The sequence below is a fragment of the Ascaphus truei genome, chromosome 4 (assembly GCF_040206685.1).
Source record: "Ascaphus truei isolate aAscTru1 chromosome 4, aAscTru1.hap1, whole genome shotgun sequence".
Taxonomy (NCBI): Eukaryota; Metazoa; Chordata; class Amphibia; order Anura; family Ascaphidae; genus Ascaphus; species Ascaphus truei.
Window position 1 is genome coordinate 410,695,622 of NC_134486.1, and position 19,134 is coordinate 410,714,755.

The 19,134-nt window shown below is 40.1% G+C and overlaps 1 protein-coding gene across 1 annotated transcript in view; it reads right to left on the reverse strand.

Moving 5' to 3' along the window:
* GLP1R (glucagon like peptide 1 receptor) overlaps positions 1 to 19,134 on the reverse strand; it is a 309,769-nt gene that overhangs the window by 165,748 nt on the left and 124,887 nt on the right. The window contains exons 6-8 of the mRNA XM_075595108.1: positions 16,632 to 16,738; positions 7,993 to 8,146; positions 2,281 to 2,440 (exon numbers count right to left, since the gene is read on the reverse strand). Coding sequence (XP_075451223.1) covers positions 2,281 to 2,440; positions 7,993 to 8,146; positions 16,632 to 16,738 — 421 coding nt within the window. The remainder of the gene's footprint in view (positions 1 to 2,280; positions 2,441 to 7,992; positions 8,147 to 16,631; positions 16,739 to 19,134) is intronic.

A 19,134-nucleotide genomic window follows, 5' to 3' on the forward strand; every position in this document is an offset into this window, starting at 1 on the left:
CCTGGAAAGAGGTATACAAATTTAGGTCCCAGCGAGGACGATGGGATTCACCAGGGGGAGAATGTAGCGGTCATGTAAAATGCCTACAGTCATCTCTCCTGCTGGCAGCAAGGCCTGGTAAGTGTGGGCATGCCAGCAGTAATCATGGAGGTTTTCCCTCACACCCTGGTGGGGTGCCCTGTGTATGGATGGGACTGGTCGCATGCTCTGACTCCATGGTTAGTGATGTCAGAGGTGTGTCAGCCTCAGAAGTTACATAAGGCACAGCACTGTGTCAAGAGTTAGTTCTGTCAGAGTTCAAGGCGAGTACAGTTGCTGAAAGTTCTTGCAAGGTTCAGGAAGGAGTTCAAGTTCTGCAGAGTGTTAGTTATGTTCTAGTAACTCCATGGGAGACTGTGTCCAGGGACCTGGCACAGGGCAGTGATTCCTGCGGGAATAGTGAATCCCTCATCTAGGTGACATACCTATCAAAGGGGAGCACGGGCGAGATGATCGGCTAAATACACCCCATTGTGGAGGGCAGCTATGCCCACCGTGACAATAAAGATGGAGCTGATCAGAGAAACCCCTGTGTGTGAGAGTCCAATGATTACACAGGAGGTTGCACCACCGAGGAGTTCCTCGTCAGGATCATCCCCATGCGGACGCAGGGACCCTGGTGAGGTGGAGGCGCTGCACTGGAACTAGGTGAGACTCAGCACACTACCTCAGCTGCCTGTCTGACGGGTCCTCCCCACACACCATCATGCGGGAGACTCAGGAGTCCTGTAGCCAACAGGTGCACCATCAGGCATATCTACACTGTAATGGGGTCCGGTTAGACCACAGGGGCCAATGTGAGATTGGGTGGGTCAGGCCGGGCCAGAAATACCGTTACATATATATATATACATACATATATATACATATATATACACACACAACACACACACACACACACACACACACACACACACACACACACACACACACACACACACACACACACACACACACACACACACACACACACACAGGATTTAATTGAAATGTACTAAATAGAATATTGGTTGTTTTTCCCCAAAATATAGTCTGTGTGGGCGGATTGGTTTGGGAACCACTGCTGTAATGAATGGAAGAATAAAAGGAGCAGAACATGTTTTTTTCTAATATGTGGGAAGCAGGGGGTCTCCGGAGCTGAACCACATTAATTTCAGCTCCAGAGACCCCCTGGTCCCCAGTGTACATACCTCCGTAATGGATGCTGCTAGCATCTTTGGATGTTTAAAGGTCCTGGTCACACGGGCCAATAGAAAGCCGCAAGGGATGACGTCACGGTTTCCTATTGGCCCGTGTGACGCAGTACATTTAAGTTGCCATTATGTTCCCCACACACTGTCCAGTCAAAGCTGCTACCAGTGCCCCCTACAGAGGTAGGTGTCCCGGGAAGCAGGGCGTCCCTGGGGGTTGAAATTAACACAGCAGCTCCGGAGACCCCCTGCAAAACTCACATTAAAAAAAAAGGAAATCAGGATTGCTGCTTTAAACATCCAGTTTAAACTCTGAAGAGCAATGCACTGCCCATCGGGGTGTATTGTATTGTATTGTATGTCTTTATTTATATAGCGCCATAAATGTACATAGCGCTTCACAGTAGTAATACATGTCATATAAATAACAAATAATATAAATAACAGATCATGGGAATAAGTGCTTCAGACATACTGTAAAAGTAACATTAAGGAAGGAGTCCCTGCTCCGAGGAGCTTACAATCTAATTGGTAGGTAGGGAGAACGTACAGAGACAGTAGGAGGGAATTCTAGTAAGTGCGTCTGCAGGGGGCCAAGCTTTATGTATCATTTGTCCATGATTATCCAGTGCTATTCATATGCTTCTTTAAGCAGATGTGTCTTAAGGTGGGTCTTAAAGGTGGATAGAGAGGGTGCTAGTCGGGTACTGAGGGGAAGGGCATTCCAGAGGTGTGGGGCCATCAGTGAGAAAGGTTTAAGGCGGGAGAGGGCTTTAGATACAAAGGGGGTAGAAAGAAGACATCCTTGAGAAGAACGCAAGAGTCGGGATGGTGCATAGCGAGAAATTAGGGCTGAGATGTAAGGAGGGGCAGAAGAATGTAAAGCTTTAAAAGTGAGCAGGAGAATTGAGTGTGAGAAAAGGGATTTAATCGGAAGCCAGGAGAGGGAAGCCGAGTACCATGTTTCTGCAGGACATTACAGAGAAAATGTTTTCCCTACCCCTTCTACAATGAAAGAGCGAAAGATTTGCAAAGTTAACACAGTGCTCACCCCATCCAATGCAGAGATAGAGTCTAAAGAGTCTCTGTTCAGAACAGGCGGAGAGAACCAGCAAGGTGTGCAGGTAGATGCCTTCCACCAACAGCCAGTAATAATTTGCTGCCACACAGTAATGCATCATCACAAGGACTAGTCGGCAGCTGACAGGCTCCTACAGAAGAAGAGATGTCCCAACATTAATCATGAGTACCATGCTTTGCCACACTTCCAATTATACGATGACCACCCAGAATGAATGTACACATTTTAAATCCATTTATAATAGATATGTGTTTTGTAGGGAGAAATCTAATATTAATTAAGCAATAGTATGCCATATGACACCTTTCTGCGCTGGAAGACACCTGATCACATATTCAGCGCTTAGTAGATATAGACCAAAATATATTTACTCAGAAAAAAACAACATCTTTATTTTTTAAATTAGCAGACAAATCTGCTGATTTTCTGTTGCTTTCGGTACGAAATAGCTAAAAAATGTTTACTAATTCAAGTGGAATGATGAGAACATTCAATTATGTTCCTCTCCATGGATGCGATTAACTAAAGTAAAATAAATGTGAGTGTCTTTCCATTTTCCCTTTTTTTGTATTTCTTTTGCTATTTGCTACTCATGGTTGTTTTTTTGTGACTCTGATAAGGAGTCAAGTTAAAGGTTTGTGCTTTTAATTGCAACTTTTAATGGTAGTTCTAAAGAAGTTCAACGTGTGTCTTTATGAGCTCATTCATTTGGATTTTTGTATCTGAAACCTTCTTTATAATTATTGCATTGGGGAATTTACTCCTGTTCCTTTGTCCTTGCTGTTGACACAGAACAGACTGGGTGCAGGTCATATCAAGTATCTAAATTCATTAACACAGTATATTAATCTTAAAAGCGCCGTTACAAATTCCATATTATCCTTGAAATTATGGGGCTTTTTTATCAATGTTCCCCATCTGTAAAAACAGTAGAAGCTTTTTGAAAGGAAAAATATCCAATAGCAAACTTGGAGTCTTTCATAAATAGCTCTCAACGTGCTTCTAAATAGGAAAAATAAATAGTTTACCCCATTCATTTTTTCTGTGCATCATTTGCATGTGGCTAAAACATTGGCTTCTAATTCACATAATTGCAGGCAAATGTTAATGGGAATACCATTAGTATAGGGGTTCTCAACTCCAGACCTCAAGATCCCCCAACAGGCCAGGTTTTAAGGATATCCCAGCTTCCGCACAGGTGGCTCAATCAGAGATTCAGGGGCCTATGCTATAAGCCTCGATAAGCCACTTATCGAGGCGTTGTCGCCAAAAAGGCCTACTGCTATTCAGTAAGCCTCGCTAACTGATCGATAAAAGCCATTATCAGCATTCCCCCCCAAAAAAAATCGCCAGTCAAGCCGCGATAAGCCACTTTTAGGCAGTTTCTCACATACGTGCAATTCTAGTAGCCTCGAGTAGGTTATCGGGGCTAATCAAGGCTCTCGAATGGTGATTTCCTCTCAAAATCCTCCCGTCAGCCAATGTTGGCGTGAAGGTGGTGAGAACATGCCGATAAGGCAGTGAGAGAGGACTTAGAAAATAAAATGCATTTTTTTCTGCATCAGATTCATGCCAGGAGTCTCCAGAGCTAATACCAATTAATATCAGCACCGGAGACTCCCGGATGAATCCCATGCACTAAAAATGCATTTACAGGCAATTTCATTATCTTAGCGGCTAACCGTTAAGGCAATGAAGAGGTTAACCACAAGTGCCCGGTTTATTGTGGGTTGCGGGGTGGGTGAAGGTGGTATTTGGCCCTTGGTGGGTGTTTAGGCCTTGCGGGGGGTGCGAATTGAGTTAATCCCTTAATTACCTTAGCTGTTAATACTACTAAGTTAATGAAGGGGTTAAGCCCTCCCGCTACCACCCGTTAAACCTATACATCCATCCTTGGGGTAACTACCCCCTTCACCCAATCCCTCTACCCACAATAAACAAAAAGACACACAACAACCCTACTACTCACTTCCTCTACCCCATCACCCCCCCCCCCCAACACATACAGTACAGTAATGAGCAAAATTACTATTATCCACATATGGATAATAGTGCATTTGCCCATTATAAAATCAAACATTAGCCAGTGAGCATAAATAAAGTAAATAATATGTTCAATTTACCCCTGCCATTGTGAAGGGCAACCTCATCAGGAACCGGCACGTCCATGTCCTCCGATGCCAGCAAGAATACAAGAAAAAATACAATCTTATGGCTCCTAACACCTTAATCACCTTAGCAGTTAATAACTGATATAGTAATTAAGGGGTTAATCAACTCTCCCCCGCTACCCAATTAACCACCCACCCTGTACCCATTGATTGGCACAGTGGTATATTATACCCATATAATATGGGCATGATAAGCCACTATAGCAGTCAATGGTAAACCTAATAAAAAAGCATGACGGCCAAAAATATACAATAATAAAATATATACACAAGCACCTAAACACTACAATTCAAAAAATAAAAGAACTTGCCAACTAATCAATTAAAGAAATAAAACCACTAGCCAACAAAACAATCAATTAATTTAAACCACTTGCAAAGAAAATAATTAATACATTTAAACCAGTAGCCAATAAACAAAGAATTAATTGAAACAAGTAGCTAACCAATCAATTAAAGACATAAAACCAGTAATCAACAAATCAAATAATACATTTAAAACTCTAACCAATCCTAAAATGTACTAAAATCAAGCCATCCAAATTCACAACAATTGAATCCAAACAATAAACAGAAACCGAAAAAATAACAATCAATAGAAAACAAGCATTTGCCAAAAAATGCATTGGCTGTCACTGTATTGATCTGTACCCTAAAGGGGTACAGATGAATACAGTATCAATCAATGGGCAAGCAAATACTTAAAAATAAATAAATACAATAAAAAAACCTGAAATAAAACAATTACATGCATTCAATATTTCTCTTACCTTTAGAAGTCTTCACCCTCTGAATCCCGGGCGAATCTGCAAGCTCTCAAACCGCGACGTCATCACTGGCAATACAACGCCTTCAACCTTGAAGATCAGGAACAGGTAACAAAAATCTTCTTCCTTTAATCTTCTTTCACCTTCTATCTTCATCTGTCATTATTTTCTTCTTTTTTCTATCTTCTATATTTATCTGTCAATCCAAATTTCCTCTTGGTAAATCCAAACAGATGTTGCCACGTCGACTTCTTTCACTAAAATGAGATTAATAGGACTTTGACATCGCATTTTTGGGTCGGATGATACAGCTCCAATCAAATTTGACACTGTATCATGTGCCCGCCTTTTTTTTTTTTTTTAAGGATGTGACGTCATCTCCAAGGGAGGTACGTCACATCCTTAAAACCACATGGCTTTATCACATTGTATTACAGCCAATGGGATTGAAGACAATCCCATTGGTTGCTGTACCATGTGATAGGTTACATTAGTTTAAAAGGCTGTGACATCACTTTAAAGGATGATGTCACATCCTGTTGAACTAATGTAACCTATCACATGGTACAGAAACTAATGGGATTGTTTTCAATCCCATTGTCAGTAATACCATGTAATATAGCCATGTGGTTTTAAGGCTGTGACGTACCTCCCTTGGAGAGGACGTCACATCCTTAAACAAAAATAAAGGAGGCGGGCACATGATACAGTGTCCAATCTGTTTGGATCTTTATCATCTGACCCAAAAATGTAAAGTTACAGGCCCTATATAAGGCCTATATGTCTCATTTTAGCTAAAGAAGTCGACGTGGCAACATTCGTTTGGATTTACCATGGGGCATTTTGCATTGACAGACGAAGAAAGAATATTCAAGAAAAGAAGAAAATAATTACAGATAAAGATAGAAGACAGTGATAGAAGATAAAAGAAAGAAGATTTTTTTAACCTGATGCTGGTCTTCAAGGTGGATGGCGTTGGATTGCGGGTGATGATGCCGCAGTAGAGAGGTTCCATATATGCCAGGAGTCAGAGGGTGAAGACTTCGAAAGGTAAGTAAAATATTGAATGTATGTAAATGTATTTTTGCAGGTTTTTTCATTGTATTTATTTATTTTTTTGTTTGTGATTATCCATTGGCTGATGCTGTATTAATGTGTACCCCTTTAGGGTTCAGATAAATACAGTGAAAGCCAATGCATTTTTTGGCAAATGCTTGTTTTCTATTTATCGTTATTTTTTTAGATTTCTGGTTATCGTTTTGATAAATTGTTTTGAATTTGGATGTCTTATTTTTAGTACATTTTAGGATTGGTTAGAGTTTTAAATGTATTATTTGTTTGGTTGGCTACTGATTTAAATTAATTGATTTATTTGTTGACTAGTGGATTTATTTCTTTTATTGATTTGTTGGCTAGTGGTTTTATTTCTTTAATTGGTTGGATAGTTGTTTATTTAATTTAAATCTTATGTTTTGAAATAACATCATTTTGATTGTTTTTCTATTTTGGTTTCACACGTAGGTCATTTTTATTCATGTGTACTATTAGGCTTTTTAATTCTTTTATAGTTGCTGTGTTTAGGTGCTTGTGTATTTCTTTGATTATTGTGTATTTTTGGCCTTAATTATTTTTATTAGCTTAACCATTGAGTGATATAGTGGTTTATCATGCCCACATTATATGGTTATGATATACCACTAGACCAATCAATGGTAGAGGGTAGGTATAGTGGGTCCAGGGTGGGTGGTTAGGCCTCCTGGGTGGGTAACAGGGGAGGGTGGGTAACCCCTTAATTACTATAGCAGTTATTAACCGCTAAGCTGATTAATGGGTTAGGGGCCATTAGATTATATTTTTTCTTGTATTCTTGCTGGCATCAGGAGGACATGGACCTGCAGTATGCTGATGAGGATGCCCTTCATGGTGGCAGGGGTAAGTAGAAAGGTTTATTTACTTTATTTATGCTGGCTGGCTAATGTTTTAGGTTAAGGGGGTAGTAGCCCCAAGGGTGGGTGGTTAGGCCTACCGGGGTAGCGGGACTAGTTAACCCCTTCATTACCATAGCGTTTCGCATGTCATTGATTTCAGATCCGGGGACCACCTGGTTCCAGAGAAACAGGCCCCGTTATGGGGTGCCGTTATCTCCTATGCATTTAAATGTCTCACGTCACGTGACCGTGGGAATAAAATGCATAGAAGATACCGGCACCCCATGATGGGGCCTGTATCTCAGGAACCAGGGGGTCCCCAGGCCTGAAATCAACAGGGTTCTGCTCCGGAGACCCCCTGCTCATCTATATTGTATTACATTTTTCATTAAAGAACATAAATTTTGGGCGAGATTTGCGCAGGGAGAGGCGGCTCTCTCTGTGAAGCTCTCTCTGTGCAGCTCTCTCTGCAGCTAAAACAAATTGCTGGATTTGGCCTTTTGAAAGAAGCGATCATCGCGTCGCCGACTGCTCGCCCATTTTGAGAATTTTGCTATCACTGGTAATCGAGGCTTTCTGAATACCGTGATAGCAACACTCCAAAAAATGGTGTATTAAATGGCAAGGCAATTTTTTTTTAATGAAGGCTACTAGCATAAGCCCCTCAGTCTTGGACTGAGACATTGATTGAGCCACCTGTGCTGAAACTGAAACATCCTTAAATCCTGACCTTTTGGGGGGTCTTGAGGACTGGAGTTGAGAACCCCTGCATTAGTAAATTAGAGTATTTTCCTCCTGCTCACAAATGTGGTCTACCTGAAAGGTAGGGACTCCATCCCTCTGGGTATGAAATGTTTCTTTGCTATACATCCACTTGATCGCAGAATCCTTTATAAAGACGGAGACGGCTCTCAGAATAAATGAGGTGAAGAGGTTGAGGTGAATATAATTTCTTGTGCAGTGCAAATGCCTGAAAGAAATAAATGCAAGTCAGTTACACCATATGGAAATGTACTACACGTTACAATCATAATGTGGTTTTGATCAGATTAGTTCAAAAGAACAATTTTTCAAATGCATTCATAAATGTCTCATATTCCAGCAAAATCTGAATATCTTTCTATGAAAACTAAATGTTCTTTTTACATTATATTTTTTTTACAGTACAAAGTGAAAATACCTGAGATACAGTAAGTCACCTGACTGTCATATAAATTAACATTTTTACCCTTTATTTGTTTGTCAAAGTCCTTCCCACGACCAAGCGATTCCCTATAGCAACTTTAGAATGTGTTGCATTTGCTGCCAATGCAGAGTGGTGCAGACTAGTTTGATATGGTCCAGAGCACTGTTTGGTACTACAGTAAATCGTTCATGTGCACTTTGGGGAAAAAGATACTGTTGGTATGTACAGTACTATAAATTGTGGAAAATGTAGCCAGGTTTCTTTGGGGGGTATTTAAGGGATGCTATTGCCTGGCATTTTTTTTTTTTTAGAAATAACTACATAGTTTGCTCTCAGTTGCTCTTAGTTTCATCAGCATTTCAGATTGACTGTTGTCAAAATACATTGGTAAGATGACTGATTTGAGTATGTCTTTACTTTCAAAGTGAAGCATCAGCAACTTCATAAGACACTACCTATTGCTTAGATCAATAGATGGTGAGAACTTTTCTACCAGCAATGGTGCAGTGACCCCCTCATTCCCTGACCTTGTCTTGGTATAGGATCAATCCATAGTTTGATTGCTTTTCTCTGCAAAGAATGACGTAAATTCCTTGAAATGACTACCAAGATATAACAAATAACTGACCATCTATATTCCGCACTGTTTCAATGTAAGAGCCACAGTCTTCTTTTATAGCTTAAAAATGGAAAATATGCTCACTTGAGCTTCCTACATCCTGCAGGCCATCAACTACACAAACTTTATTCCACATGTTTTAATAATTAACTGAAGGTATAGTAAGCTATGAGCCATGGGCGACGGTCAGCCATGACTGGTGGGTATAGCAAGCTATGAGCCATGGGCGAGGGGTGGCCATGACTGGTGGGGCCCCATCTCCCCTTTTGTTGCTATGGGGTCAATCGAGTAAGGCTGGGGTTAGGAAAGGAAGAGGAGGAGTAGCCCAGGCTATTTAGTGAGGTGACCTTGGGCTGGACTTCCTCTTACCATTTAATAACAGAGGAGTTTCACACCCACCTGCCCTGATGGGGTAGTTGCCACTATGGGTTATGGGGTATCCGGTTTTGGCAGTTGTTTAAGTTAGAAATGTCGGAGCGATCTGTGTTGTATTTTCTTGTATGTTAAAATGCACCTTAAAAAAAAAGTATACATATGGAAAAGAAAAATATATAAGAAAATAAAAAAGGTAGAAGAAAATAAATTGAAGTTGAGAGTTCGAGCTTCTTAAACTTGGCTGTTTTTACTCATTGTCACAGCTTGAAGGGTGTAGGGAGGTTGCCCGACTAGGGCCTGTGGCAGCTGGTGGTTTAATGTCTTGGTGAGTTGGTGGGAAGTGGCGTAATGACCTGTATGGCTAACAAGAACGGGGTGTCATCACAAGATAAAATATAGCACAATGGCTGAGCGAGTTATCCAGCCAGCAGAGGGGTCGCAAGCATTGTTCTGCGTGGGCTCAATACATAGCAATGGGCACGTTCTGTTTGTTATTGCTTATATTGTGATGGTTATTTCAGAACGGTTTGGACATTAAATAAAAGCAGGGGCTTTTATACCCCAAAACATGGTGCAGTATTTATACTGTGTGTTTGTGGCAGTTATTTGGGATGGGGATACAGTTGGAGGAAATGGGGCATCCATAGGTCATTTCCTATGTGCACTTTTAATTTAGATCATGGCATTTAATGGAGCATAATAGCTATGTGTTATAGTCGTGTTCCAACCTATCTAACTCCTGCTTCTGCTGTTTAGAGATAAAACTTCCCAAAATATTACTCTAACAAAGGATCTACTAGATTGTAAGCTCTTTGGGGCAGGGACCTCCTTTCTATTGTTTCAGTTTGTCTTCACACATACTGTATGTACTATTTGGTCACACAGTGTAATTATCCTCCCTCCCACTTTGTACTGCGTTGCAGAGTATGTCTGCGCCATACAAATAAAAGATCATATTAATCTAGCCAAGGAACGCCACAGAAAAAAGTCATGTGATCTAAAATAATGGTCAGATTATAAGAGCATGTCCCTAGACACATGTTGTATATTAAATTCCTTAAATGACCACTCCCTGTACATTTGGGCTTCCGTAGTACTCTGTATATTCATGAATGGCAAGACCCCCACATGATACCAAATCAAAAGGATTACCACGGTATAACTGAAGATACCGTTCACCATCTGCTCACTATGAAGGCAAGTTGGTCTTTCTGAAAACTGGGACAAAAACAAGCACCAGATTTATATAAAAAATTAATATAAATGTGTGATTTTTGTGATAAATCTGATGTAGTTCTCTTTGAGTAAACAGCCCTCTACATTTGCTGAACCATGGCAGTGGTGCCACTTGAGCTGCTGCACATCGCCAGCATGAAGAAAGTCTTCTGCACAGCCTGGTAAACATTGTTAGAATATTTTTTTTCTTACGTTCTCGAACGAAAGCTAATGTTTCCTTTCTTCCTTTTCTTCTGAGATCCATCAATTGCGAGATAGTTAAATACATTTCCTAAACCGCATCAGGTCTAGGATGGAAAACTATTCCATTTCCAATCTAAACTGATTGAGGGTCACTTGTACCAGCCAGCAGAGTTACGTGATCGATGACAGGTTTGAAGAAGCTGCCGGAATTACAGATGTAGCAGAGATTACTGTTCCAGGCGCTGTGATAGCGCACAGTCCCGGGACTGCGCCGATTGCAGCCTGGGAGGATTAGCACGGCGGGGGTCCCATTGAAAGGAATGTGTTGCAGCTGCCATCTCCCCAAGTGCTGCGTTTTCGCAGAGTTTCGGTCCCGGCACCGAAAACATTAAGAGCCCATTCATCTGTACATTATGGACAGCAACTGTTTTACAGTCCATAGAACTGACATGATCTGGTAGGCAAGTGCAAGTCTATGCATTAAGATCCTATGTTGCCGAAGTGATTCTATTACGGAAATCATAAAAGCCGCCTCTTTTATATGAACTACCAAATTACCACTTATCATAATGAGTATTGCAACTTGATGGATGCAGCAAAGTGATTATATCTTTGTCATAAGGTTGATGTTAAGGGTAAGGTTTAAATGACTTACTTACTTTTACAAAAAGGAAAATATAATCAGTGTATTGTTTAAAAACCCAAACCATGCCTCTAAGTTTAATTTTGGCAGGGAACATCTCAAATGCTTCACGGCTCAAAGGTACATGATTGATACATGCTGTTCTTATTAGATCTGGCTATAATGGATACATTCTGAACCCATTCAGTTGTGCAGCCCCATTATAAAAAGGAGGGCGGGTAGAGAGAGAGAAGAGGCGGAAAAAGAAGAGTGGGGGGGGGGGGGGAGAGAAGGGGGAAAATTGAGTTATATTTAATATGACTTTAATATGACTTAAATACCTCACAAAGCACGTGTCTATACAGCGTGTTGTATAGAAGTGTTTTGTGAGGTATACAAGTCACAGTATTATGAAACAATTCACAGTTGGGACACTTTTGCACATCTCTACTTGTAACCTCCTGGTGTGACCCTCATAACCTCAAACCCATATTACTTCTACACAATATATCTACTGCTCTGTCACACATGGAATCTTCCCCCTTCCTGCCCCTTCTCTGTAAAACTCTTTTCCTATCATCGGTAGTCACATTTCAAAAAGGTCTGCAGTACACTGAATAAACAACGTGGCAGAGCTTCTTGGACTATATTGTAGAATGTGTTAAGCAATATATATGGGATTAGGGAGGCTTTCTAAAAGAAATCCATTTTATTTCTAACGGATGGGCCTTTGACCTCTGCCAGTCAGTATTTACCGAGCCACTAACTCCCCATCTTCAAGGTTCAATTAAACATCCATCTATTTCAGGCGGCATTAAGTAAGCATTAAACTAATATCACCCTATGAGCAAATGAGTAATAATCTGATTTATCTCAAGTGTCAGATGGCACCGAACAAGGTTATTTGAGAATTTAGATTAGAAAACCCATCTCTTTGTATCTAATTTCATATCTCCTATTATCTTCATTTTTTTTTTGCTTTAGGGCCGACCATACATTATTCTGTTTTATGCTATAGGTCCCTCCAGCTGCTGATGGTTTAATGTACAAGCTTATTTATTGTTTGCATATCTGACAGATAATAAAAGTGAATTGGCAAAAAGGTGTAGAATTGCCTCAATGACAAATTGCATTGCAGTAACTGCATTTTCGACAAGCCCCAGATGGTTCAATGCTAATATACAAACATTTTAACAATGTTTACTTTTATTGCAAGTTTCCCTACGTTTTTCCTTATTGCAAAGATCATGCCATCAACATCAGACAGTGGGATTGATATTCTTATTCCAACCCCAAGAAGGTGAAACATGGATATTGTACCATAAGTTTTCCATTAGAGCACCTGTAAGCCTTTTGTAGCATCAAAAGTTACAGAATGTACCACTGAATAAATAGTCCTATTGTGACAGGAGGGCGTAACCAGGCAACACAATAAGGGTTTAAGTACATCTGGTTACCCCTGAAAGTGTGGGGTGCCTGGTAGCTACATAGCACCAGAATCCAGGGACCAGGGATTATGCATGTCAAAAATAAAGTGACCCCTGCTTTTCCTGTTTACATGTTTCCTTTGCCCTAGAGCTGTGAAATCTCTTATGTGCAAGTTTTAGGTGGGGTATTTGGGTAGAAATGCAATTATTTTGGTTGCAGGAGTTCGGAGGCCGAAGTTACCGGTAGTCCTTTAATTCTCCCAGGCGAGCAGGCATGATGTGTGAGTACGCAGGGTGAATTACACCGGGGCAACCCACTGACCCCCAGACTCCTGAGTTTCGAGCCCAAATATCCCAAACCCATTTCCCTTATAAGTATTAGGTTCCTCAAAGCCCATACTTTAGTAAAGTGTACTTTGTAATGTTTTATACATTTGTTATAAGACTCTATACGGTCAGCCAGGTCATCAGCATAGACGCCAGCATGTCTGTGTAGAGTCTATGGTTCAAAGAGGAGAGGCTGTCCAGAGGTGAGAAGACCGTTTAGTGGGCGAGGAAGGGCGGATTGCCAGGAAATAAACCCCATTTTATTTCACTACTGTGTTTTGCCTATTGAATGATCCCAGTATAAATTTGTTAAAAGACCTGGTCTCCCATGACACCTATAAATAATAAGCAGCCTAAATTATGGTAAATCAAATGGCAGCTACAATAACATGAAGCATGGGAAGATTGAGGCTCTCTAAAATCAATCACTTGATCAGGTTTTCGTTGTCTGAGCCACTAATTGAGTCACCTGTGCTGAGGCGGGGATGTCCTTAACACTTGTCCTGTTGCTGGCCCTTGAGGACTGGAGTTGGCTACCCCTGTTGTAAATGAACTTGTGGAAAAAAAGTGACCTTCCTAAAGAACCCACTTGGAACCCAAATTTCTCCAGCCAAGAGAATTAAAAATAACGAACATTACTGATAATGACTTGCAAATTATATCAGGTGTTTTCATAGTAACGCACATCCACAAAAGCCCATTAATGTATATGCGTGGACAATGCTTAAGCCCTGACTGGGAGTTTATCACTGGCAAATGAAACGTGATGATAATAGAACATAGACGTTCCAAGTGTGTGAAAATACAGATTCTTTGTCCTAATAAATTGCTCTGACACACGTTTCTTGCAGTTCCAAATGATCTATTCTTCTAGAGGCAGTTCCAATAAGCTTCAGGGAAATTCAGGCACGGACTGGTTAAAAACAGGAACAGACTTGTGCTATGTACAGTATTTCTGTTCTGTTCTGACGCATCTATTCTCAACCCGGATTCATATAGTAATTCCTAGCTACCAATTTAACCTATGCATAGTTTGTTAGCATGAAACAATAATGCAATTAAATCATCCTTGGAAAAGTCTGGGCACAAAGCCTACACTCTTATATTGGCCTTGGACAGACTTCATCTTGATCACAAAATGTACTATAAACAATTAACTTGTTCTATCTTTCCTACAAATCAATTTCCCTAAATGTTTTTTTCTGATATTACACAATCTTTCTCAGTCCAGTCTGAATAGAGTCTGAGGAAATAAAAGGGATTGACAATATGGATCACGAATCACTCGAGTTCCATTTACAGTAATAAGGGTCATTCTAGATTTGCGCTTTTTTTTAAATTGTCAAAATTCCCCAAGACAGCTGATCAAAATCAGTCTAACTACTCATCTAATGTAGGATAATGTCTGGCAATGTAAACATTTGCATTATACTGTAATGCAGCTCCATGTAAATATGTCACTGAGGCCCTTATTTAATGTAGTATGAAGCAGCTTCTCCGTATCAGGGAAGTATCTGAGCTCGGTTTAAATGAATGAAACTCTGAGTCTGCTCTGACGTGGAGAGGCCGTTTCACTTTGATATTGTCAGTAAGGGGCCTAAGTGATACAGAGGGATATGTGCTCAGCAATGTACAGTAGGGTACAACAAACAAAGTGTGAAGACCGCGCTCATGCTCTCCCACATTCACATACAAATGAAACCAACTTTTCCCCTTGCTGCTCGTCTGCAGGAATAATTACATCTACACAACCCGAAGGTCATCTTCCTCGTGTTCCCTGTGCGACCTGCTGGCGACTTGCAACTTTCATTCATTACACATTGTAAGTTGGTGCAATCTATATATATATCTTTTTATTTTTAATACAATCTATTTCATACTGATCCCTAATGCACTGTTTGATTTCTGTCTCTTTCCGTAAGTTACAACATATTTACCCTTCAAGATTTAGCAATAATGTTCCCAGTTACGACCTGAAATGACTCTCAACAAGATGTGATTGGAGGGATTGTGTTATAATTCCGTATTAGAATGTTGGCAAGGAGTGGATCGAGGCGAGGACCGACTGACTCTCTCGAGCAAGCAAATGGGACTCGGTTAAAATATTTACAGCAGGATTGAAAACTGGTTGAAGGATAGACAACAGAGAGCTCCCTTAAATAGACATTTTTCAAGTTGGGCTAAAGTGGTGAGTGGAGTACCTCAAGGATCAGTACTGTGGCCCCTGCATTTTAGCTTGTTTATTAATGACCTTGAGGTTGGCATAGAGAGCATAGTCTCCATTTTTGCTGATGACACTAAATTGTGTAAGGTAGTAGAATCAGAGCAATATGTAATTTCTCTCCAGAAGGACTTGGAGAGACTGGAAACTTGGGCATGTACAGTACATGGCAGATGAGGTTTAATACTGATAAATGGAAGGTTATACATTTGGGATGCAAGAATAAACAGGCAATTTACAAATTAAATGGTGGATAAATTAGGACAACATTTGATGGAGAAGGATTTAGGAGTGCTTGTAGACAGCAGGCTTAGAAATAGTGCCCAAAGTCATGCAAAGGCAAATAAGATCTTTTCTTGGATTAAACAGGGAATGGATGGAAGGAAAGTAAACATAATTTTTCCCCTTTACAAAGCATTAGTAAGACCACACCTTGAATATGGAGTACAGTTTTGGGCACCACTCCATAGAAAATACACTATGGAACTAGAAAACTGCAGAGAAGAGCCACCAAATTAATAAAGGGGATGGATAATCTGATTTAAGAGGAGAGGTTAGCTAAATTAGATTTAAAGTATTTACATTAGAAAATGGACGTTTAAGCAGGGGTATAATAACTATATACAAATATATTCAGGGACATTACAAAGAGCTTTCAAAAGAACTTTTCATCCCAATGGCAGTACAAACGACACAGGGTCCTCGCTTATGTTTGGAGGAAAGGATATTTTGCCATCAGCAAAGGAAAGGGTTCTTTACAGTAAGGGTAGTTCAAATGTGGAATTCATTACTGATGGAGACTGTGATGGCAGATACAATAGAATTGTTTTAAAAAAAAGTTTGACATCTTTTTTTTTTTTTTTTAGAAAGGAAAGGTAAACAGGGATATACTGTAACAAATAAGTAAACATGGGAAGGATGTTGATCCAGGGAGAAATCTGCTTGCCAATATTGGAGTCAGGAAGGAATTTATTTGTTTGCCTTATGAGATATCATTAGATGATATGTCACTGTGTTTTTTTATTTGCCTTCCTCTGGATAAATATACTGTAAATTCAAATTCTGTATAGGATAAAGTATCCGTCATCTAAATTTAGCATATGTTGGACTTTATGGTTGTATGTCTTTTTCAACCTCATCTACTGTGTAACTATGTAACTATGTAACTACCGGTATGTAACATATAGCCAGAGTAAGACCATCCAGCACTGAAAGTGTTAATGCATAAACAATATGTCCATGAATTCTATTGCAATTACCTGAATCTGACAAGGATGATGGTCGCTATGATCAGTGCTGAGAGGGAGAGGGAATGTCCGATAGTATAAACGATAGATATAGATGATAACGTCCCCTCTGGTTGTTCCTAGAGAATTGCACAGAGAAAGAAAGGAAATAAGCATCCCACTGAAGGTCACCAACACTTGTATTTTCAAAACAAGTTATCATCCTCCCAATACACATTTCACTTGGAAAAATGGCTTTAATATGTTTGTATTGTTACAATGTTTCCCTGTACTGAGCTTTGTAGAGCAAAGTATTTCTTCTGCTTGGTAATACATCAAGGTGAATAATTAAATATCTCGTACATACGTGTGATAATTTCAAGTACACAAATAAATAAATCTCCAGCGGCTGCAATGGGTTTTGTTATCAAACACATTGTCAAGAACAAAAAAAGATGTTGTCACACATGCAATAGTTACCAAAATTGCTGAGGTTTACTTCATAACAATAGGCAGACAAAAAAAGAGCAATGTTTCGCGGACACAACCCCTTCTTCAGACGGAGCCCAAGGTCCCCCACATTTTTGATTAGCTTTAACATTGGACAGACAAGGGAAAAGTATTTGACTGAAAAGCGTCTGTTCATGGTTCTGTTTTTAGATCTTCTTCTCCTGTGGTTAAACGTTATCCTGGATACTACCACTTGGAAAGGCATCCTCTTTAAAGCAGCAATACAACTTTACAACTTTGTTTTCTATTTTTCTTATTTGTATATGTAAATCTGGATGTGACAATGTATAATTCTACATTCTTACCTAAGCTGTCAATCGTTTTGTGCTCCTGTTTTAAATCTGTAACAATTGTGACTGTGTACCTAACATAATAGCTGCCTGTGTACCTCAGCAGCTACAATGTGTTCTAATATTACTAAGGTAACATTATCTAGTGTTACAGTTTGCAGCTTAAACTGGTGGAAACATTGGCAACAAATAATCACAAACAGGAAAGTGTTGCAAAGATCTTGCACTGCTTGGGAGGTGTGCTAAATCCTGCTATAGAAATCAAAGGATGCTTTAAAACTCATTAAAAATGTCATTGAGTTTAATTTAAAAAAAACAGCCATTATCTAATACTACAGAACTGATTGTTTTTTTTAATCTATACGATTTCACATGTTTTGCTGCTTTAATCCACTTTCAACTTTGAGGAACAATGTAATCAGAAACTCTAAACCGTATCGTCAGACATGTCGGCTCCCACTAATTTTCTGGGAATCTCACTGACCAGGAGTCAGTATCACTGACTTTATCGTCAGTACTTTTCTATTCCAGTTACATAGTTACATAGTAGATGAGGTTGAAAAAAGACATGTGTCCATCAAGTTCAACCTATGCAAATTTAGTTAGATCAGTATGTTTCCATAATTGTTTTGGCCTGGAATCCCAAATCTCACTGATTTCGGTCTTCGGAGGCTGACATATCTGCATTGTGGCAAATATTTTACCAAAGTACATACGTGTCTGTAAAAATACTCTAAAAGTGTAGTACTGTATAAGAGGACTGAAAAAAATAATATTTATTATTATCAGTACTGAATCATATGCTGGTTCTGGTGAGAAAGTAGCCCCATGTACCATTAGGAAGGGGGCTGGGGAGGCATGATGGGGGTTTGAGGCCCCCGAAGCAGAAGAGTAGGTAAGAATTAAGGTGAGAATAGTTAGAGGAAGAGGGGAACATTAGGATGGGAGGGTTATAGGAAGCAGAGGGAGGAAACCCACCCTTTGTTACGGTGTTTGGTGCAAGTTATTCGTGTCTTGCTATTTTATTATACACAATAAAAAGTACCTGGCACATTAACCCTTTCATTGCTGATTAAGACCATGAGCCTGCTTCTTCTTTTCTTTTGGACCATTTTGGGGACTTCAGGAGCTCCCCAGAACCAACACACCGGCAGCTAACAACCCCACTATCACCTGAATGTCTGAGTGCGTGCACAACCCTCTTTCTAGAGATTGTGGGTTTCCCGTTTTTCTTATAGTTTACTCTCCGAAACACATAAAAGTGACAGCAGGACATAAATACACGGGAGATTTTGTAAAGAAGAATACTTGAATGGTACATTGTCGACATCGTAAAACCTATCAGGAAAAACCGAAGGACCATTGGGGGAGAGAAGAGAGAAAAGGGATATGATAGAAGCTTTCAAATACATAAAGGTTTTAAACAAAAGTACAGGAGGGAAGCATATTTCAGATAAAGAGAAGCGCTAGAACAAAAGGGCATTCTCTGAATCTGGAGGGTGTGAGGCCCAGGGAAACATACTAAAATATTTCCTCCCACAGAAGTGTGATGGATTTATGGAATAGCCTCCCAGCCGAGGTGGTAGAACAGGTTCTCAACTCCAGTTTCCAAGACTCCCCCCCCCCCCCCACCACCCCTCACCAATATGTCAGATTTTCAGTATATCCCTGCTTCAGCACAGGTGGCTCACTCAATGGCTCGGTCTTTGACCGCACCACCTGTGCTGAAGCAGGGA